Raw genomic sequence first — 24,782 nt, 5'->3', positions numbered from 1 at the left:
TTTATCCCCAATGAAACTATCAGATATTTACAAATTAAAAAGGAATTAAATGTACTTTTCACAAAGCAGTCTTAAAGCTTTATATTATCCGGTTTGTTTAAACAAACCTGTAAATCAAACCAGATTTACAGGTTACCATAACTAAGATTAAAAGTTTTTCAGGGTGGTTCATTTATTTTTTTGTTCACTGCACATATTGTTTCAGGATTAAGTTGCTCTTAAAAAAAGTTAATGTACTTAAAGTTTAGTAAACTGTAAATCAAATCAATAACAAGCAAAAGGATCTGTGTTGATCCATTTACATTAGTATCTGTTACATGGCTCTCAAAATAAGTTTTAATTAATTGTACAAATTTTCCTGTGATGAATTAAAATTATCGATAAATGGCACAATTTTTTCCGGGATATATTTAGGTCATGAACATAGTCTTACCCTATTTTAACAAGTCAATGAATACACATTTATAATAATTTTATATAAACTGTCTACAAATAAAATTTTCGCAAAGACGTCATGTTGACTTTTAATACTTTCATTAAAAAACAAATGATAACTTTTTACAGTTTTCCTTCAAATGTTTAAGCTTAATAAAAATAAAAAATAGCTTATTAACCTTTCCACACCTAAATTCACAAAACACATTTGCTTGGATCAAAAACAAGATAAAAAAAATATCTTAATACGACTTTTCTTCTACTTTCCTTTCTAATTACCATTTCATTTAATTTGTGCATAAGAAAATAAAAATGAAAAATGTGCTAAAAAAGAAAGAAAAAACTACCATTTACAATTATTAATCAAATCACGATTTCTAAAAAATGATAGTTTTACAGAAAAGCAGTATTGATAAGTTAGTTACTTTATCAAAAACAGAATTCAGGAAATCCATTGTGCTTTTTAGAATCTAAACTTAGGTGTGAAAAGGACTAATGTCAAGTCACAAAAATGAAATTTTAACAAAATAAATACTTACGGATGTTTTCTGAGTTCTTTAATACCACCTTTTTGGTAACCAATTCTTTCATTCACATTTTCCCTAGAATTAAAATTACAACTATTATTTATCAACAGTTATAAGGTAATTTTATTTCTATTTACTAAACGAATGACTTTTCTTAAAAATAAAAAAAAATTTACAGAAGAAACTGGCATAAAAGATATTAAACACATATTCTACAAATTATTTTTTTAATAAATTTTAGTCAAATTCTAGTATTTAGTATTTATGTCAAATTTAGTATTTATGTCAAATTCATATTTGACATAATCTATAGAATAAATTTAGATAAACGATTGAACAAAACTAAATATTGAAATGGTTTCAAAATTATAACAAACCATAGCAAATCTAAGTGACTTCGTGATAATTCAAATAATTATAAATCAGATTTAAGCTTTCCCACAATTGCAAAAAAAAATAATAAATTTTTACTCTAAAGAAAAATATTTTTAAATCTATCATAATTGTTATGATAAAGTAAGATTTACTTATATCAAATGTTTTTTTTTCTTAGATAGTAACTAATAAGACAGAAATTTCTGTTTGACAAAATTCTAATAATATAATATACAAAACTTTAACTAAAATATATCATGCTCTTGAGATATTTATGATGCTTAGTAAAATAAAGTACAAAGAAATTATCAGAAAGAGAGAGAGTTTCTTCAAACAATTATTAATTTTGAATTTATAACTTTACTTACTTGCATAGCCTTTTTATTAAAGTACTAGCGTTCTTCGATATAGATATGGGAAACTTGACATGCTCAATGCCCTTCATTATAATGGAATATGTGTTAATAGGATCATTTCCAGAGAAAGGAGGACTGAAATAAAAAATAATAATTTTAATAAAGCATATGAGTAAGATTAAAAAATATACTCACTTACCAGACAAATAAGTCACTCCTAAAGAATTCAGGAAAGGCATAATTTAATATCATGTAACTCTGCCTCTAGACTTTATAACCACATGAATTTGATTAAATAGCTACAAGGCTTTGCAGGTATACCTCATCTAGCTTTAGCTTCTCAGTGAGAATTTGGCTAACACAAATCTGTCAAATTATGGAGATACTGATTTTACCAAATTTTCTAACATGTCTCAAACATTTTCTATGGGCATTCAAATCGGGTAGTTTTGCAGCTAGGTGTAAGAGGGTATGAGAATTTTTTTAAATTCAGTCACATATTTTTCCAGCCTGATGAGCCTTGTAGCAGACATCTTGATAAATATGGGTATCGATAGCATACTCATAAGGCATTGACTAAAAGTAATAACCAGATAATCCAAAATGTTAAAATAAATATGCTGGTTCATGTCAGAATAGGTTGTATCCATAAATAGGTTGTATCCATAAAAAGTTCCAAATGTAAATTATGAAAAATTATACTTTTCATGATTCTCTTAGGGGTGACTAATTTTTTGTCCAGTCAGAATTATTAAAGGTGTATAGAAATTATTAGTGTTGAATTATGTTTTGACTGACTGAAAAGTTTTTGGCTTATCTGTGACGCAAATGTCTAACAAAGGGAGTGCACAAATTGAGAAACTCATATTGGAATTGATGTGTTTGTAGCATACGTTTAGGGTGCTTAGCCTTAATAGACAACCATTTTTAGGAAGGAAAAAAAACAGTTCAAATTTAGATAGAGATTATGTAACAATTAAGTTTTGCTCTTTCCAAAGACATAAGTGATGAGAAAGATAAATCAAAGATTAAATTTACAAATAAAATAAATTTGGGTTTTATTAGGGTGAGCCAAAAAAGTCTAAATTTCTTAAATATTTTAATATAGAAAAATCTTAAGCAGAAAAGTTACCTAATTCCATCCTGAAAAAGCATGTTTAATCTAATTACACAGCCCCATTCAAAGGACCAATAGTTATAAAAACTAGACTAAAAAAGATTGAAATATTAAAAAATCACAAATTTGTTAATCGGCTTGCAGTAGCAGTTAAAAGTTACCATATTTTAGCAACAATATCCGTGAAAATTTTAGAATTATAAGTTAATATCTTTTACCATCTCAATAGTAGAAATTTTTGGATATAAAACACATATTTTAAAATAATATATTATTCTTACACTCCTTTAGTGCACTCCAAATATAATAATTAAAATCTAACATTTGTGTTGAGGTGGTAGAAGATATTAACTTAATTAAAATTTTGTACACATATTGTTGCAAAAATGGTAACATTTAAAGGATACCAGAAGTCAAAACCCAAACTCTGCGATTTCTGATATTGTTTTAATTTTCACAACCATTGTCAACTGACATCAGAGTTAGATCAGAACAAACTTCATAAAAATGATTCTTGACAACTTTTCACACTACACATAAAAGATTTAAGATTCTATTTTTATCTTGCTAGATATATCTATATATATGTATTCAATCAAGTTATTAAATACATTTTACAAAATGTTGCAATCGTCATATATTAACTTCTAACAAAATTAAAAAGGATTCTTACGCTCCAGTTAGCAACTCATACATGAGAACACCAAGAGACCAGAAATCACAAGATGTATCATGACCCTTATTCATTATCACTTCTGGTGCAACATATTCTGGAGTGCCACAAAAGGTGTAAGTCTTACGACCATTGGGCAGTTTTTTGGCAAAACCAAAGTCAGTCTGAAATAAATGATCGTGAATGTAGCTTTTCCATTACTTTTTAAATTTCTAATGTCATTTTTCATTTCATCAATGTTCATTTTTTTCATACTGTTTAGTAAACAAAGTAGCAGAATCATATTATTTCATATAAACTAAAGTATAAAAAGCATCTCACAAATAATGTAAAGATGGTCTGTCAATTGCCAAAATATTTGAATAATGTAAGAACGTTAAGAATAAAAAATTATTTTCGAAACAAATCCTTAATAACCTGTGAAGATGAATGTTTCTATAAATTTCCTCTTTCTAAGAGGAATAATTAACAAAATTTGAATTTCATAAAACTTAAACAAAATTTACTAAGTATATTATATTATTTAAGGCAAGCACAACAGGTGTTAGCCTTATTTTTACTACATTGTATTTAAAAGCTTACTTTTAATAATATTAAAATTTTTTAATTAGATAGATGCAAAAATATTTAATGGAATAAATAAGAGGTTATTTTTAATATATTTCTGTAATATGAATTCTATTAATTTTCCAATAATCTAATAGTAAAATTTAATTAACTAGTTACCTAATAATACAAATAACAAAAAATTATTACTACTGTGGCAAAATTTTGAGCACAAGAATTAAATTTTAATCTTGATTAATTATTTGATACAAGGATTAAATTTTAATCTTGATTAATTATTTAATAACAGAACAAATTTTAAATTTTATTTACTTTAGGAACACATTTTAAGATTAATTAATCTTTAAATTTGTTGTTATTTTTCCTAACAAATGGCACATAATTAAAATTAACAGTTGGTAAAACAAATTACCAGGCTAAAATAGTTTTCTTCATATTTTTTCTATAATGCTTTAATAACATTGATACCGATGAAAAAAGAACATCTAACAAATTAAGTATTAAATTATGTAAATAGTATAGTGAATGAATATATAATTTTTATATTTAAAAATTTAGAAAGATATATTTAAAAATAAAGACATGTGATAGAATCCAAATGCATAGTTTAAAAAAAAAAACTTTTATTAGTGTTCTCAAATACTAAAATTATTTTGTTTTGAGATGGAATTGAATTAGTAGATGATATAGAAATAGAATAAAAGGTGAATTCAATGTACAAAATTTTTTGTGATAAAATAAAATCTCTTCATTTTCTAAATTTAAGTCATATTTACCAATTTAACATATCCATCTGAGTCCAACAACATATTTTCAGGCTTCAGATCTCTATAAATTATATTTTTAGAGTGCAGATAATCAAAAGCTTCAATCACACAAGCACAATAAAAACGTGTAGTCGCATCATCAAATCGCCCTCTGAAATAGTACAAAAAAACTACTAAAACAGTTTTTCAGGAAAAGTTAGAAAAAAATATTTATTTGAGACAAAAGGCAAAACAGGTTATTTATTGACAGCTAATTTTTTTCCAACTATAAAGCAATTCATTAGAAAATGTAATTTCTTAGGCCAATTAAAAGAAAAACAATAATTAAACAACGCGTAGCATATTTTAATACATAGTATATGTTATACAAGAGGAGGATAAATAAAAAAAATATTTCAGGAATAGTACCAAAAGAAAAATAAGAAAATAACTATTGTTAATTTACCTATCTCTAAGTAATGTCCATAGCTCTCCACCCAAACAAGCTTCCATTAACATATAAAGGTACCTTTGATCCTTGAATGTGCGATATAATCTAAAGGAAAAAGAGAAAAAAAGAATTAAAAAAAGAAATATAAAAGAGAATTACTTTGCATTTTAATTTATACCTAAAGTTTTTTAACTTCAAAAAAAATTAAGATTTCATATGGTAAATATGAAATACCAGAAAATACATTGAAATTCTATCAATAAAATTATTGCTAAAAATTATGTGTAAAAGTATAGATAAAACTAGGCTTTTTTTAAAAAAGGATTAAGTTTAGCTATATATATTAAGTGTATTACAAATAGAAAGCAATTTCTAGCAACTCTCAATTTTAATTAAAAAACTATAGCACATTTTTTTATAAAATATAGAGCCTTTTAACAAAGGAATATAATGTGACACAGGAATTGGCCTGCATTCTTAAGTAACATTTATAAAGCAACTTACTTGACTATAAAATCACAGTTAGATTCTTCCATTATGACTTTTTCAGATAAAATATGATCTTGTTGATGAGTTTCTACAATTTGAGCTTTTTTCATGACTTTAAGAGCATAGGAACAAGTGGAATCACCTTGAATTTGAACCTTTAAAATAAAGTTTTATTATGTTTAATTATGTTTAAATATTAAATATTTTAAACACTTGAATGATGTTAATTACTTTATGAACATAAAAAAACATTAATTTATTATATTGATAAAAAAAAACTAAAGCTTGCATTTAACATTTAAAAATTCTATTACTTTACTATTTTATTTTTATTTATAATTAGATCATGTGTTGAGTAATATAAATCTATAAGCTATGAAGTAAATTTAAATTAAATATCAAGAAGAAAAATAACATTTCAGCCTTCCAAAATACTAATTGTTGAAAATTAAAAAAAAATCTACAAATTATACAAGAAATCTGGTAGAACAATACAACTTTTCACTACATTATAATAAAATTATATTATTGTAATTACCAAAATATTGCAAAATAAATAAAAAGCATATTCGTTATTAAAATTATGAAAACATTTATTAAAGTTCACATTTATCTTTTAATGTTCATATTTATCTTTTAATAAGTCTATGGTTTGGCAAAAGATCTAAACACAACTTAAAGTTAAAAAAAAAAGTTTATTACAAACAGAAATTTTTTAGCTATCAATTAAACTTGAAAGGAAAAAACTCAGCAAATTACAATTAAAAGTTTGATAAGAAAATCTAATTTTTTTTTTCTTTTGGAGAAAAATTGAGTAATTACAATTTGTTAGAACTATAAATTGAACATAAAATAATAAAAAAATAGTAATATAACATAGCATTGATGTAAACATATATAGATTTACATAGTAAAACTTAATCTATTTAAATTATGAGAATTTCATTTTTTTAAAAAGTAAACACATAAAATTTTAAAATAACTAATAATGAGGATTTTATTTTGCTTTTGACTGGGCATAAATTAAAAAATTTAAATTCATGCAGAAACTGCAATTATTATTTATCTTTTTGTTCATTAATCTCAAAAACCAGAATGTCCATTTCTCAAAGACTTGTCTCATTTATTACTTTTTTAAATATATTTTGAGGCAATGCAAATTTTAAAAAAAAACAGTGTAAATTTTTTTACAAAAATTAGTTTTTTAAAGATTACAATACTTATAAGAAACCATAAGGGAATTTAGAAACCATTAGTAAGTCACAGAAAGAACACATTTTGATTTGAATCAGTACATAATTTAATCAAGTAAATAAGTTTTCAAAAAATGGGTTCGAAAAAAAAAAGATTTTGCATTCTGAAACTATAACAACTTTTATTATTTATTTTACGGAAAAAGTTTAACAATCTATACAAAATTTGGTTCTGATTGTTCTCAAAAATGGATAACAAATTATTGGTAAAAATTGAAGAATGGATAAGACTAATGTAAAATACCAAGGTGATTTATTTAATTTAGAGTAATATACATTTTTCATTAATTTCTTTTTCTGGCAATTCTAAGGATATTGATAACATAAACACTATTTTAAAAAAAATTGTACAATGACTATACTTATGGCTTACAAGCATGTTATGACTTGTAAAACAAAAAGATCCTTTTTAATTTTTTATTATTTTGAAGAAAAAAAATATCTTCTAGAAAACAGATTTAAGGAATTGTTTTCAACTTTTATTATATATCAAATATGAAATACTAAAACAATTCATGATAAATAAATTATATAATATTCAATTTTAAATTAAGGAATGTCTGAATGAAGGACAACAGTTTTATTTATAAATAATAATTATACATTTATTATCATTTGTAATAATTTTTTTTAAAAATATTACCTTGGAAATATAAACATTTAGTACTAGAAAGATCACAAAAAATGAAAACAAAATTGCTTCTTTTTAATTTTGAAGTTCTGCAAAATAATCGAATCTTAAAAGATTTCTGTCTTTCATTAATTATTGTTAGGTACATAAACATGCCAGTCAAATGATATGTAGGAAGTAAGATATGTATTGAGAATCTATCGAAAGTATTCTTATGAAAATTTGAAATTATATTTTAAAAAAAAGCGATAAAATGATTTTATATATACAGAAAAGAACATTATATATTTAGCAAGACAAAATGTAATTGTCAAAAACAAATAAATAAAATTCTTACAAGTTCTACTCTTCCAAATCCTCCAACACCAAGAGTTTTTATAAATCGTAAATCTCTCAATTTAAGGTCAGAAAATACTTCATTGGCTCTAAAAATGAATTTTTGTTATTAATGATTTGATGTCAAGAATGAAAAAAATTAATGTATGTGCAATAAACTTATAATAATGTATATTTTTACAAAAATACATGTAATTCTTACCTAAAATCTCACCTTATGCCAGCTTTGTAAACAAAATATATTGCAATTAGTGGACAATGAAAAATTTACACTAATATGTTTAGATTGTAATGAAGTATTTGACTCACACAATTCGAATAATATAAAAACTGCATTATCAGTACTTCTCATTGGCATATGACCTTTAATCAGGTGATGAGGTCACAAAAATAGAGTACAAGATCATAAAAAAATAAAAGTAATGCCTAAGCATTTTCAAAAACTTGGCATATTCTAAGAAAAACTTAATAGACAGAATAAGATAAATAATTATCGCTCATTTCTTAGGATTAATTAATATTTAAATACATACTACAAATTTCTGAATTTTTTCTTTTACAATCATTTTAAATACAATTTCTAACAAATGACAAAGAAATTGGTAAAATGAGACACTTTGTATAAATACACAATAATAACTCAAACTAAATATTAGAAATTCTATCTAAACTTTTTTAATAGGTTTACAAACCTATATTTATCTTATTTGAGTCAAAATATATCTAATATACATTTCTATTAATATTATTTGTTGTTAATAATGTTATATTAACAACAAAACTTAAATATTAGTTCTATTTAAACTCCAATAACATTAAATATCAACCAGAATTTAAAAGTCAGTCTAATAATGTGACTTAATATTTTAACAACATTCAATTTTATTTCTTTTTGTATTTTAAACAAGATTAAATTTTTTCGAAGAATTTGTTGAATTAATGTTATTCTAAACAAAAAATTTTATTAATATTAAAATCAGACGTGATCTGTTCATTCTTAGAAAATTTTATGGTGAATTATTCTTGGTTTAGAGAGTGGCTAAGAAAAAAGAAAAAAAAGGTAAGTCAATCAATCTAGTGGCATTTTGAATAAATGAAACAGCATATAAGTGAATAAGCTAATCTGTTTATAATTAAATTAAAAAAAAATCATAAATCTAGTACTAGTCATACAGCATTTGATACCCACAACTTATTATTATTGGTTGAAAAGATTTTAATTAGATAAAATCAATTATTTACAATCTCCTTAGCCTTGTTAAACTATATCAGTATAAATAACACTTAAAAAAGTTTATTTTATATGCATATGAAAAAATAGGAAATAAAATTTTTACAAAAACTTGAAACATAGAAATTTACTTACTTCTTCCTGGAATTAGCATCTTCATCATATCTCTTCGTTTTGATTTCATCAATATGACTAATTAATTGATGGAAAGCTCTAAATTAGAAAATAATATATTTTAATGACATGATGATATTGTATTTAAAAGTAGTGAAAACGTAGAATATTACAGATTTCTTAACTCAAGAAATTTACTCTTTAACAAACAAGCTATTTAAACAACCTAGTACATATATTTCTCAGCATAATAAGATTTTATCTGAAGAAAATCACTTAACTGAATTAGAAAGTAAATGAAATGTTTGTAAAAATGAAATGTTTATAAAATGTTATAAAAATGATTAAATTTACTTACAAAATATTATAAATAAATGCCATTATCTAAACTAACATTAATCTAATTAGATTCATCTAGCATAAATTATTTTAGGACTTTATAATAGCATATAAAGTATTATAGATTTCATTTGTATGACTAAACTAATCGATGGAAGGCTTTTAATATTATAAAAAAATACTATCTTTGCATTATATTTATTTCTTTTAAAAGTATTAAAAACATAGAACATTATGCATTTCCAGTACTTGCCTCTTTATCTAACAAGTTATTTAAGCAACCTAGTACAAAGATTTCTCAGATAACAGCATTTCTTCTTTAAAGAAAAGCAGTTAAATGTACTGGAAAGCAACCAGGCTCTATTCTGAACTCAGTTTGTTTTTAGAGTTGAATGGTTAATATTAAAAAAACAATAATAAATAAATAATGCAGAACATTTTACAAGCAACATTCACTTGTTTAAATGAAAAACTTTATAAGCAATTTTCATTTTTTTTATTTGCAATTATTTTGTAAAAAATATTAATTGGTGTTTTAACCTTATAAAGGAGTTTATTTTTTAAATTCATATTTAAATCTAATTTGTTACAGACTTTAAATGATTTTGAACTTAATGCTTTAAATACATAAAATATATACAAGAATAAGATTAAATCATAATTTTTTAACAGATATAAATCCATATTGTATCCAGTTGAACAGCTTTGAAAACATGTTAAGTATATAAGTATGAAAAAACACTGTTTCAAAGGCTAAGTAGTTCATATACATAAAATTAATTTTTAGCTATCACAATTAAAAATGTACCTTTTCCTTAGTTGTGACTGCTAAAAATTAATTTTATGCAAGTAAACCTTGCCTAATAAATGCATTAAATATGCTCAGTAAAATTTCTATTAAACATCATGACTGAAAAACAATAAACAAATCATTATAAAATTATAGCTCTCTAAATATTTTCAAAAGCCAAACAAAATGAAACATAATTTTTAAAATAAAAAATATCATTAAACTGAACCTACTCTCTTTCAATGACTAAACATGTGGTTTCTTCAGGATCATCTGCAATTATATTGGCAGTCCTCACATCTTTGCTGCTAAAATAATTTGAAATATGATTAATTTTATTACGAAAACAAAAATTAGTTTTAAAAAAACATAATTGTAAAGTAATTAATCTTAACTGAAAAATTAATTGAAGTTATATGGATATGTCACTAAACAAAACATTCTGAACAATTTTTTATCAAATAGTAATTTTTATATAGTATTGAATTTGCCTTAATTCTTAAGAGTGCAGTGTCTGTTATGTAAAAAATTAAAGAGAAAATATACTTTCCGTAAAAAAATTTTTTTTAATAATGTGATTAATAATAATATGAATATTTAATAATAACATGAATATTTTTTAGCATCATACTTAAACTTCAGATCTTTTTTATTTCACAGCACATTTTAAAACATTTAAGATAACAAAATTTTTTATCTAGCAATTATTTTATGAAAGATGATACAAAATTAAATAATTTATATTTTTACAAGCAATTATTTTATTGTTGATATCGCTGGTTCAAAACTAAAACGACACATCTGCAAACATATTATGCCTGCAGATGTGTCCTTTTAGTTTTGAAGCAGTGATATGTTTTATTTGCAAGATATAAAAAGTTTAATGTTGAAATATAGATAAATGAATGAATGCTAAAATTGAGAAAGTTATTTTAATTGAAAAGTTAGCTAAATGCTAAAATTGAATGAATGCTAAAATTGAGAAAGTTATTTTAATTTATTATTTTTAAATAAGCATTTCTCAGAAAATATTACTTTAATTTTTTTTAAAATAAAAATGCATAATGCCAACAAACGTAGCTTTAGTTTATACTTTTTATCAGTCTCATATTTTTTCAAATTTAATTATTTATTTATTTGGCATGGGATAACTTCTAATTTACTTGGTCTTTAAGCAGCACGAAATGTAAAGATAAAAAATGTGATGTATTTGCAATATAAATCACTGAATACAAATTGAATTATGTTAGTAATATTTAAAGCACAAATAAAAAACGTTACTCCTCTACAATACATACAACAGCATAGTTAGTTTTTAAAAAAAATAAAACTGAACCTTTGTAAAGCTTTTTCACCAAAAAAGTCGCCACAGCCTAATGTCCTCACAAACTTCTCTTTGCATTCGTCTGGGTCATTTAAAGTAACCTTCACCTAAATATAAATATCATAAATTTATATTCGTATTTAATAATAAACATATACATTATATTTTATAAAAAGAGAGAGACTTACCTTTCCCCGACTAATGATGTAAAACGTATCTCCACCGGCACCTTGTCGAATAATGTATTCTCCCATTTTAAAACTATGCTAAAAAATTATAATCAAACATTAAAATCAGATTATAAATAGAAAATTAAAGGGCTTATAACTGTGTAATTAAAATTTACATGAAATTAAACCAAACAAAGAAATAAATTTCAAGCAACAAGAAAGAGCAAAGATATTTAAAACTAGTTTAAACTATAAAAACTTTTGTAAAAATGAGTTAACCAAAATTTTTTGCATCCAAAAATTTAATAAGTTTTAAGCATTTCAAAATCAAAAATATATTTTTTTTTACTAACCTCATATAAGACATCAGAAATTTTGAGTAGAATTTCTTCTTTAAGTTTCCTGAATGTTGGAACACTAAAATCAAAACAAAAAAATGATATAATCCTTAAATGAAATTATAATTCATCAGTACTAGAACAGTTATTAGGTACTTTAATTTTGACTCTCAAAACTATGCATAGTCAATATATGGTTGCATAATTTTTCAATCACTCCAAAAATGTAACACATTAAGAAAAAATTTATTTTAAATAAATACAAGGATCTGGTGATAATTAGAATTGAACATCTATGCCAATATGCACATTGGTTATTTCTTATTTTAACCCAGTTATAAGCATATTTAATCTTTGACAAATACATTTTAAAAGTAACTATATTTTTGTCCATAATTAGATTATTTGAACTTATAAATAGAAAGAAAATATTTGGGTTGACTCATTCTACAGTGACACATTTAAACATAAAGTTTTTCTTTCTTCTTTTTTTTTTTCAACATCGGCCGCTTAGGACAAAAAATTTAAACTAATCTATAAGATGAATACTAACATGAGAAAAGTATTAAAATTGTTACACAGTTAGTTTTAAAGTTGATTTTTTTTTACTCAGAACAAATCATTTGAATCAGAATATCAGTAGACCGAATATTATCATTAATTGAGATTAAAAGAGCAAAAATTGATTCACGTTTCGAGCTTTTCATATTACTCCACGCATAAACTATGTCGTATGGTAAAAGATGCAGCTAAAATCTTTTGAATTATTTGTTTAAACTATCATTAAAAATAATTTTTCGTATATTTAACTTAAATCTTCAGAAAACAGAACTATAGAGTTCATAAGAAATTTGTTTTTAATAAGTGTGGATTAAAGATTCGATTTATACTCCAACACTTTGAGTGTGAAAATAGCGGTCGACTTGCACACCATATCAACCTACGCATATAATTTTTTTAAAGATTTTGTGAAAAATGAATTTTCAATGAACCCTTGGTGAAGAGCTATAGTTATTTGAATAAAAAAATTCTATGAGATATACCAATTATGAAATACCGATTTTTTTCCAACTAGATTTTCAGACGGAAACAAAATACTGCTTGGCTAAAAATCAAGATGGGCAAAAAGTAAATGTTACTGCTTTTAAAAATTGAGTTTCCATTTTTGACAAGAATTTGTAACTAAGCAGCTAAAGTATATACAAAAAAAAAATCATACATACATTCGATTCATTGTTGAAGTAACGCCACCGCTGATAACGTTTATTTGATCTCGGAAAATAAATTTTGTCTAAAGAACTACGGAGAATGTTGCAAGAAATCACTAATCCGTGAAGTGAAAATGATTTCACATAATCCTCTTAATAAGGATAATTTTTAGAAGAAAAATAAGAGCTAGTGTTGAGTATTAAGTTTTTCAAGGTAATAACTGATGCATTAATTGTTACTAATAATAATGAGTATAAAAATAACACTTAGGCAATTTGTAACGAAATAATTTATCAATTAGAAACATATTTTCCATTTGAGTAGAAGCAAAAATACATACTAAAGATTATTCGAGGAAAGTCTAATAAAGCTTTTTTGCTAAGTACAACTTAATGCACAATTTAAAGAGCATTTACCTCTTTTAACTTCTTTCCTTTTGGCATTCATTCTTTCTCTGAGCATATTTTATATCATTTTGATGAGAATTAAAGGAAGAATATTACATAAATGTAAAAATGTTTTTTGTACGAACTAAACATTTAATTTCTAACTTTTTATATTGCAAAAAAATATATATACAGGGATAACATTTCAGTTATAGTATCGGAAAATAATTGTAATTACAATATCGGCAAAAAAACTTATGTTTAAAATTTCTTGGGTAATTGATTTTGTATAGCTATAAGAATGTTTACATGGAATCACATAGAATTTAAATATACTAAAAACTAAATTTACTTGAAATTCCATAAAAATAATTTCATTGTTATTGGACTTCAATACTGAATATTTCTAATGATTCAATATGTTTGAAAATATTTATGAATAATATAAAATTTTGGCAATTAATGCTTGTAAACTGAAGATAAAATGAAGTTTCAATTTTTAACTAAATAAAAATGTATTACATACTGTAGCTACAACACATACCTTTTTAAGAAGTCTGTGTATTGTGCTTGTCTCACTAAACCAGACCTCATCATGATGGTCTGAAAACACTGCCTCTCTATCGCCCATAGTCTACAGTCAGTGAGAGCTGTAATGTTACAGACACAGTTACAACAATGAAAAATTATGGAAATAGTTACAGAGCATATGAAAAGTATATTTTTATTTGGAATAGGATTTTGAATAAGGATAGTACCTGTGATTGTAGCGGTCCTTGTGCCATTATATAGGATAGCTAGTTCTCCAAAGACCTTTCCAGGGCCAAGAGTGCATAAATATTGGTTACCTTTTGAAACTTCAATTTTACCCTCTGGATATAAAAAAAAGTATATAAATAATTAGAATGTTTTATATAGCATTCATGCATAATTTAAATATATTTCTTAAAGCAATAAAATAAATTTAAAAAAAAAAATAACAGCTCAAAACTAATATTGAAAATTATTAGACATGCTTAAAAAAATGCATGGAAATTTCCTTTTATGAACTAAGAAAATTTTTTTTTTGAATGCAAGCAGTTTTATAGCGCAATTGAAGCAAGTGTAGGGTAAATGAGATTTATTTGTCCAACTTTGACACATAATGACCCTTAAAATAAATAAGATAAGTGAATTATCTTGCTTGTAGTTACAGAACACATGGAAGTTTCATTTATGTACATGTTTCGAGGTATTGCCTCAGATATTTTCATGCTCTTTGTTATTCAAAATAAAAATATTAATTTTTACATTCGCTTCCCCTTCCCCCCCCCCATGCATTACTGTTGGTTTTTTCCTATATCATATACTTCCCAAAACATTTGCTGCATTCTAATAATTATTATTTTTTTCATAACCAATTCTTCCTGAAAAATCTAATTATTTATTTACACATTTTTCAACTATAAATTTAAGCTGAAACTTTAAATTTTTTCACAGAGCAATATTTGTACAAAAAAAAAGATAATACTGGGTAACGAAAAATCTTTGTTAGTAAAAGCTCAATTTTTACAATATATTCAGTAAAATTTCAGTCATTAATGTATTCTTAAATTATTAATTTTCTACATTGCTTAAAATAAACAAAGCTTGAAAACTTAAAAGAAACATTCAAGAGTGAAAAATTCATCAATTAATTCAATCAATATTACCTTCCATGACATAGACGATACTGCCAACTTCCCCTTCCTTGATGATAACAGTGTCTTGCCCATATTCTATAGGGTACATACACTCTGTGATCTCACGAATTTGGTAGTTTTCCAGGTTTTTCATGAAATCATTTTCAAGAATTGCTCTTTGTATAAGCTCTTTTGATCTAAAACATTTAATTAAAATAATATATTATTATTCATTCGTAAAAGTAATAATAGATTATACTGCAGTTATAGCAAACAGTGTGTCTGAATCATTTGGATCAAAATTTGCAACTATCGTTTTCGTAATTATTATTTTATTCACCTTACGATCAAACTAAATACCAAATTTAATTATTTCTGATGGGCGTTTTAGTTGGTCGAGTGATTTTTGTGCACTAAGATCATTTCATCTGTTGCGCTTACATGGGCCCCTGATGGTAAGAGAACAAGAGGAAGACCCAGACTTACCATCCAGCGAATGTTTTTGGGCGAATTAAAAGAATGTGGAATATCTGGCTGGGAGGAAGCAAGATCTATTGCTAAAGACAGGGGGCGTTGGAGGGATATGCTGGAGGCCTTAAGTGCCCAAGGCACGTAGAGGATAAGTAAGTAAGTAAGTAAGATCACCTCTTTACAAAACTTTAAATGTATTTTCTAAAAAAAAAAAAAAAAAAAATTCCTACAAAATGTAATTTCAGCCGCGATGGCTCAGGCGATAGAGCGTTCGCCTTCCAATGAGGCGAACCGGGTTCGAATCCCAGTCGATACGAATTCCGCATCCGGCTAACACCGACCACAGTGCTGGCGTAAAATATCCTCAATGGTTGACGGTTCATGGGTTAGAGTCCCCTTGCCATCAGGCTAACCGTGGGAGGTTTTCCTCTCCATTTAACGCACATGTGGGTCAGCTCCATCAAAAAGTCCGTCACGAAGGCAAATTTCTCCCAATACTCGATCCAGGAGTTCCCTTGTCTTCTGGATTGGGTTCAAAATTACAAGGCTAGGGAGTTGAACATTAATAGTCGTAAACCCGTAAAATTGGGTCGGCTGTTCAACGACAGTTATTTAAAAAAAATAATTTTATTCAATTTGTAATACACAGATTTTCATAAACTTTTAGGTCTCTGTTTTTGTTTTGTTACGATAGTAATGATACACTCTTTAAATTTCTCAAATTTTTAATTCTTTTTTAAAAAAATTTTTTTTATCAAAATTCCTAAAATTTAATATTTTGGTTCTTTATCCAAATTCTTTAAAATTCGGGGAAAAAAACCTCGCTTACATAAAATACAATAAATAGACCCTAAAAAAATGTTACAAAACAGAAACAGCAAGTACAGTACGTTTTTTCAAGCTAACTAGCTAATTTTATTTCTTTCTTTTAAACAAAAACAATTTCCAATGTTTGCTATTACAACAATCCCTATTGACAAATCCTCCAAAAATATACAATTGCAAAATGTAACATTTATTTTAGAGCCAAATATTCTTGAAAAAAATTTATCTGATTCTTCTGATAAGTGAGGGACGAATTTGAGTCAATGCGCCAAAGAAAAAAAATATTTGCTGCACTAACGTCTGTAAACGTAGAAGCTATTATCAGAGAAACAGATCGAGCAAAGTTAAAACGACAGCCTTAGTCATCGTTTTAAAGTCATCAAGCTTTGAAAAAAAAAGCGGAACAAGTTAAATGGAATAGTTTTGACATAAGAATATACTAATGAACAGAATTATTGTTAGTTATAGCTGATCAACCAAATAAAAATAGCATTCGTAAAGTGAAAAAAAATAGGAAGTTAATCTATAATAAAAAAAAAAAACCTAACTAATTAGTTGATGATGTAATCAGGGAAAAATTTTTTAACCTATTTATTTTTGTTCAAACAAACTAATAAGACAAATATTATCATTAGATATACAGTTCACTAAACACAATAATAAGTGTTATCGATACAAATTTTATTAAACTTATTTTTTAATTCATAAAAAGCAATTAAAATTTTACAAATGCTTAACACTAGAAAGACTGAAAATTAGTATATACCTATATTGCCCAAAATCAGTTAAAATGACTGGATTGTAAAAGAATAAATAATGTGAAAAGAAATTCGTTAAAAATTAATTTTTAATATTTTTTATATTATTTACAGTCAGATAACAAGTTAGTAGAAAATATTAACAATAAAAAAATTATATGTCGTACAAAATTCTAAGAAACTGTGTCATTATATACATCATTGTTTTTCTAATTGAAATTAAAAACAGTCAAAATGACTTCCTTAGGCAATCTAGTGTTAATGACCTCAGATGCTTACATTGTTTGGAACTATTTGTAGACCAATAGAACACTAATAGATTTTCTCAAAAAACGTATGTTTTTCTAAATGGATTTTTTGATCGCCTTATAAATGAAAACACATATTTTTATTCTTCTTCAAGTTTAAAACTATATTTAAAATAGTATTAAAAAATAAACTATAGGAAACTGAGCGCTTTTGCGATTGATAATGCAAAATATTTGTTTAAAAAACCTCTAAAAATGAGGATCTCAATAAATTGACGTAGTTTTCGACAAGAGCAGAGTTTTTTCAAATTATTTATTATTTATTTTAATTTGCTTATTTATATTTAAATTTATTATAACAAATTGATGGTACATTGGACAACATGGCCTAGTCAGGGTTAAACTAGCGATAAAACATGTTCTGAAATCTGAAGTTCGATGATATTTGAAGTTTTCATGTCTGCGAGTATGAAAAATTATGTTTTCAAAAATTACCATTTAAAAATGCATAAATTCACTTATATTTCCTCACTATTAAATGCGTTAACATAAAACGAAATGTCCTCTATGATATTCAACCAGTATTTTTTTTTTTAAATTGCGCTAACATCTAAAAATAACATTCAAATTACCGAATCATGCAAATATTATGCGTATGTTATCAAATAATGTAAAAATTACATATTGTCGAAATTTATATCAAAAATAAAAACATCGTTGTAAGTTGTGTAAATTGTGAAAACAAACTCCTACAAAAATTTGCCTTACTTTAACTCTAAAGGAAAATAGACTAGGCATTAGGCATAAGAAAAGTTTAAATTTCATTATTAGCAGTAACAAGCTGATTTTACCTAAACATGATATTCCGCACTGTTTGTTACTATTTCTAACTGTATTTTTGCTTAACTGCGATAGTTTCCCTTGCTCACAATATATTTCAACTAAATACACTTTACCGTAATTTTTTTGAGCAAGAGAGCATTAGTTTACAAGTTTTGTAAAGTTAGAAAGATAATTTTTACACAGTTCTTAAGAAAATATAGTTATAAGATCTTATCAATACCCTTCATCAAATAAATGTAGCTCAAACAAAAAAAGTAAAATTTTCGATCACAAGTAACAAGCGACATTTATCTTTAACATTCTCATATCATATCGTATATCTAAGTTAATTGAAAAATTCTGCTCCGTTGCATAGGTCGGTGACATTTTCGCTAAGTTTTTTTTTTATTGGAAAAAGTCTTGAGTATTTTTTAATCTGCTTGATATTTTTTAGGCTTATTATTAGCCTACATGCTTTTAATTTAATTAAGACGCGTGCAAATAATTTCTCCAGATGAATTTGCTTAGACTTATTGGAATAATCTTTAATAAAGCATTTAGAATAAGTTTTCATTACTCAGTGTGTATTGCAAACTATCTAAAATGAATCAGGCTAATTCAAAAATGACTGGCATGTTTATAAATATTAGTCATTGCTGTCATGAGTTATATAGGGCATATGGGTTCATTTCAATAATCCTTAAGAGAGTCAAGCTGATTAGTAAATTTTAGAAACTTTCGCAACTAACCAGGCGCTTTACAAGATGGCGGCAACATTTGAAAGTCGGATTTAAGCTAACGACATATACATTATATTACGCGTCTGGTATACCAATGCATTTACTACTGCTATTGTTTCTTTATCTCAGAAATAATTGCTATCAAAAGACTGAACTGCAATTTAGAAAGAAAAAAAAAGACATGCTAAAATAGGATAAATGAATATATTATTAAGAAAGAGATGGTACGTTTAGTTATTTTTCGCATAATAAGATGATCAAAGCACGATGAGCGATACTAAGTGAAAAATTCACGTCTAAAAATTAACGAAATCTAGCTCTGACGCAAACGCTCGCAATCTCAGTAGGAAAAAGTATTAACGTCTAAATTTTACCCACTAAAAATTTATGAATGACAATTTCAACAACTTTCATAGTTCGAGGATTACAAATCAGGAAAATATTCAGAAAGAAGAAACCAAATTAACTCATTTCTGAGCAAATAATAACGGCGATCATTTTGATAGGAAAAATCAGACAGCTAATAAAACTGAAATTTATTTAAGTTACATAATTTCTAAATTTACCTGATTTTAGATTAAGACATTAAATTTGATTTGTTATTAATAGTGACAGATCGCGTATTTACTCATCTAATTTATTCCTGTAAGATTCAATCAATATCTTCACTTTTAGACTATCAACAAAAGAAGAAAAAGAAGCCTGATTTTCTTTTTATTTATTTATATCCTCCTATTTAAATAAAATATTTCTTAAATAAAAATTATCTAAAGTGAAGTTTGAGTGAAAAATTGAAACTTAGCTTCATTAAAATATTTTTTATGTGGTTAATTTCATAAAGTTAAATAATGACTGTTCAACACAATTGTAATTATTTGATTTGATGAAATGAGATTTAATGATGAATACGATTCTTATAACTTTTGAATTTATTTAAAAAAAAAGACAAATATTTTATAATAAACAGGATGGTAGCAAAGCAAGAAGTACGCTTTGTAATTTAAGTTAGTAATTTGTAGATAAATAATTGACAAAAAAAATAGATAAATAAAGAGTACTGTCAGAACGTTTTTTCTTAAAAATGCGAAAACTAGACGATATAACAGTCAGTGTTATTTTTAACTTAGAAATGGATAACTACACTATTCTATTTTTAAACCCCTTCTATAAATTTTCTCATGTATGATTTTATACAAGTTGAGTCAGCACTCCGTTAAAAATCCTGATGTGGTAGAAATAGATAGATTACATTTTCAGAATCAGCACTAAAAATAACATTAATCAGTTCTCAAAACTATAATAATTTTCAACACGTGGAAAACTGTGTCATTTAATTAAAGCTCAATAATAATTAGCGTTATAATTATTTATGATTGTGTTGTTTAATCAGCTGTGTTTATAACTATGCGTTCTTGAAAATGCAAAGTCAAATGGTGCTGAACTACATCCTCCCCCTTAGTAACAGAGCCAAAAGGGACAAGATAGTCATGAAGATGATGGAAGGAATGAGTTAGGAAAGAAATGAAATGCGGCTCTCATATTTGAAGAGTACGCTCTGACTATCGTGAGGGGAAAAAAACAATGCGCTGAGAGATAATATTGCAATTGAGTGTAAATTGTGAAAACAGCCCTTTAATATCTAATTTTAGTGCAATGCTTAGATTGAGCTGATTAATTACGCACTTTCACTCAATTCGATCTGTGATTTAAAAACAGTAAACTTAGTTTTGGAATTTTTCAGAGAAACGAAAGAAAAAAACACCATAAATGATAAAAATTTTGCAAGCGGACTGGGTAAAATTTGGATAAAAAAATAATAAATATATTTCATAAGTTTTTATTCAGAAAATCTTGTTTCCTTATAAGCAAGGTATATAGTAATATCATAAGCAAATCAAAGCAGACATAATGAAATTTAGCTTAGATATTAACAGTTAGTATAACCATTAATGAAGACTGTGCGTACTAAAAGTAAGTTACCTAAGTGTACGCACGTACGTATGTACGCACGCGCACACACACACACGCACGCACACGCGCGCACACACACACACACACACATATATATATATATATATATATACATATATATACATATACATGCACATATACATACATATATCATACCTGCCAACTCTTCCGGATTTTCCGGAAGATTTTATTTTCATATTTAAAGTGGTAGTAATTATATACTATTTTTTCTTTTATAATCTTAATTTTTAAATGATATTGATCACCACTATTCTTACAAAAATTAAGCACATATATTAATATGCGTTACTATCATGGTTGTCAACTTAAGTTTGCTCTTATACAATGTATTTGTTTGCTTAAAATTGAAGTTTTAATTCCATTTTAATACCACTGGGAAAAATGATAATGGAAGGGATTAAAAGTTGGCAGGTATGATATATATATATATATATATATATATATATATATATATATATATATATATATATATATATATATATATATATATATATATATATATATATATATATATATATATATATATATATATATATATGTGGTGCCGATTCTGTAGTGCCAGTTCCTATCTGTAGTGCCAGTTCCAATCTATAGTACCAGTTCCTGTGCTGTAAGCTGATCTAGCTAGAGATCTAACCAGATTATGACAGATTATGTAAGCTGCAAGTTAGACCCCGTGCGAATTTCCCAAAGATACGAGAGACACGGGAGCGCGTAATGGAACTAACAAAAAAGGAGACGCTGATGAATTCCAAAGAGGATTAGCGATGACGATTTTCTTTTAACTTCACGATGACGAACTCATTTATTTTGTGTTATTCCTGTGTTTGTTTATCGTCCATCTTTATGTAAATTTAGCGTTTAATATATGTTTTGTTAAAGTACAGTGCCTCTTATTTTCAAAGAAGACCACTCATGCCGTCCCCACAAAATCAGAAGTGGTTTCAAGAACAAATTGATGGTGAAGAAATTAGATTGAGAAAAAATTGCTAGTAAAAAGAAAATTATTGGCGAAGAAAATTGGATGCCGAATGGTTTCATTCTTGTGAGAGTTAGTAACGGAATGGCGTTGTGATGAAACTTTCATTTTTTTTATTTCATCTCTGCAACTACAATTGGGGTACGTATCGTACATTTGTGACATCTACATTTATTATTAGACTTTTATTCATTAATCAAAAATGATTCTTAACGATATTAAGCAAGTAAGCAAAGCATTGAAAAATTTTAAAAAAGACAAAATAGGACTTTTACATAAATTTATTTTCGATGTAGAAGGCGATCGTTCAAACAGAAAACGATTAAGAAATTTTACTGGTTTCAATTTTACTTTAGACAGCGAAGAATTTCAAAATAAATTAAAAAATATTGAAAAAGAATTCACTCTTAACCAACTTATAACTCTTTCTAATATTCTAAATATTTCGTACGAAGGCAATGAAACCGAAATTGCAATAAACATGTTGACGTTATTAATGGATTTGAATAAACTGGCAGAGTTCGCCAACAGCGCAAACGCGTCTAGTTCAGAGTCGGACGACGACATAAGCAATCCTCAAAGTGAAACTGAACCTTTGATTAAAGAGAAGGAACACAATTTTCCAGTGCAGAGAAATGATGAAAATAAAAACAGTAATTCGTGTTTAAAAGATAAAAATAATTCCTGTAGAAATTTCGAATTTCAAAATGTTGCTATTAATTATTCTGATATCGAAAGTACTATTTCTAAGTATAATGCAAGATCGCATGAAAATATTGTTCATTGGATCGAACATTTCGAAAATATTTCAAAATTGTTTAATTTGTCAGATTTACAAAAATTTATTTTTGCCAAAAGATCTCTTGGTGGTAACGCCTCTTTATTTGTCAGGACTGTACCGGAAATAAATTCATGGCGAAAATTAAAAGAAGCTTTGATTGACGAATTTTCTTTTGAAATTAATTCTGCCAATTTGCATGATCTTTTAAGTAGACGAAAAATGAAGGATTGTGAATCGGCTCAAGAATATTATTTAAAGATGAAAGAGATCTGTAATTTCGGAAAAATAGACGATGCTGCTTTTATGCATTATGTAATTAAGGGGATTAACGATAAGCATGAAAACAAAATTGTTTTGTACGGCTGCAAAAATTTGTCCGAATTTAAAGAGAAACTTAAAGTTTATGAAATAATAAAAAGTGATTCCGCAAAGAGTAAAAATGCTTTCGATAAAATCAGAACAAAACATGACTTTGATAGTAAATATAATTATTATGATAGAACAAAAGCAAAATATGATGATAGGTATAATGTAAAAAAAGATGTTTCAAATAGGAATAAAAATAAATATGAAAATAATAATGAAAAGATAAGGTATAATAATGATGTTGAAACTTTTAATAATAAATTGTGTTACAATTGTGGTTCAAGAAATCATATTTCAAAATATTGCATACATAAAGATAAGGGTTTAAAGTGTTTTAAATGTGAAGCGTTTGGACACAAAGCTTCGCAATGTCCAAAATCAAATGCAAAAACGGAAGTTGCTACTTTAAATGTTAGCGTACAGCCAAAGTTGTTTAAAATGGTAATAATTGATAACTTAACTGTGAAGTCTTTGATTGATACAGGAAGTCAAGCCACTTTAATCAAAAGATCAATTTTTAATAATTTAAACTCCAAAGAACTATTTCCATTTAATTGTACTCTAAACGGATTTGGTAAATCAAAAGTGACTCCGTTAGGTTATTTTAAAGAAAGTATTAAAATTGACGATTTCAAATATTTGGCTGAAATATGTGTTGTAGAAAATGATATGATGCCGTATGACGCTATTATAGGCCTTAATGTCTTAATGCACGGTGAAACAATAATAAATGAAAAGGGTATCACAATTAAAAATAAAATTCCGTGTTTTGATGAAGTAAACTATTTGTCTATTTTACCAATCGATCTTACTATATCTGATGAGCTTGAAATTAACATAGATCCTTGTGTTCCTAATGTTTTAAAAAATAAGTTACAACAATTAGTTTTAGATTATGCGCCAGATAAACTTAAGACAACTAATGTGGAAATGAACATTTTGGTTAAAAGTCAGGAACCGATATTTCACCAGCCACGTAGATTGCCGTTTTCTGAAAAGAAGACTGTTGAAGCTCAAGTCGTTGAATGGTTAAAACAAGGAATAGTGGAGCCTAGTTCTTCCGAATATTGTAGTCCCGTTGTAATAGTTAAGAAAAAAGACGGATCTCCTCGTATTTGCATAGATTATAGAAAATTAAATAAGATAATTGTCAAAGATAGATTTCCTCTCCCATTAATTGAAGACATTTTAGATAGACTACAAGACTCGAAAATTTTCAGTACAATTGATCTTAAGAACGGATTCCTACATGTCGATGTAAATAAAGATAGTAGAAAATACA

The 24,782-nt window shown here is 26.0% G+C and overlaps 1 protein-coding gene across 4 annotated transcripts in view; it reads right to left on the bottom strand.

Annotated features, from left to right (window-relative positions):
• The window catches only part of LOC107446305 (cGMP-dependent protein kinase 1), a 97,126-nt gene that overhangs the window by 4,067 nt on the left and 68,277 nt on the right, over nt 1-24,782 (bottom strand). For 2 of the 4 annotated variants that reach the window (XM_016060916.5, XM_016060915.5), the window contains exons 2-16: nt 15,549-15,715; nt 14,616-14,729; nt 14,402-14,507; nt 12,278-12,341; nt 11,943-12,020; nt 11,767-11,861; nt 10,664-10,735; nt 9,323-9,400; nt 7,958-8,045; nt 5,752-5,891; nt 5,263-5,352; nt 4,827-4,968; nt 3,484-3,647; nt 1,706-1,828; nt 975-1,037 (exon numbers count right to left, since the gene is read on the bottom strand). In XM_016060916.5, the coding sequence (XP_015916402.1) occupies nt 975-1,037; nt 1,706-1,828; nt 3,484-3,647; nt 4,827-4,968; nt 5,263-5,352; nt 5,752-5,891; nt 7,958-8,045; nt 9,323-9,400; nt 10,664-10,735; nt 11,767-11,861; nt 11,943-12,020; nt 12,278-12,341; nt 14,402-14,507; nt 14,616-14,729; nt 15,549-15,715 (1,584 nt within the window). Of the gene's footprint in view, nt 1-974; nt 1,038-1,705; nt 1,829-3,483; nt 3,648-4,826; nt 4,969-5,262; nt 5,353-5,751; nt 5,892-7,957; nt 8,046-9,322; nt 9,401-10,663; nt 10,739-11,766; nt 11,862-11,942; nt 12,021-12,277; nt 12,342-14,401; nt 14,508-14,615; nt 14,730-15,548; nt 15,716-24,782 lie in introns of all 4 variants that reach the window. The other 2 variants (XM_043041198.3, XM_016060914.5) reach the window with 1 other exon arrangement.

The sequence above is a fragment of the Parasteatoda tepidariorum genome, chromosome 2 (genome assembly GCF_982258835.1).
Source record: "Parasteatoda tepidariorum strain Cologne lab strain chromosome 2, Ptep-v5.0, whole genome shotgun sequence".
Lineage (NCBI taxonomy): Eukaryota > Metazoa > Arthropoda > Arachnida > Araneae > Theridiidae > Parasteatoda > Parasteatoda tepidariorum.
Note: the sequence above shows the minus strand (reverse complement) of the source record. Positions and strands in the feature narration are given on the sequence as shown.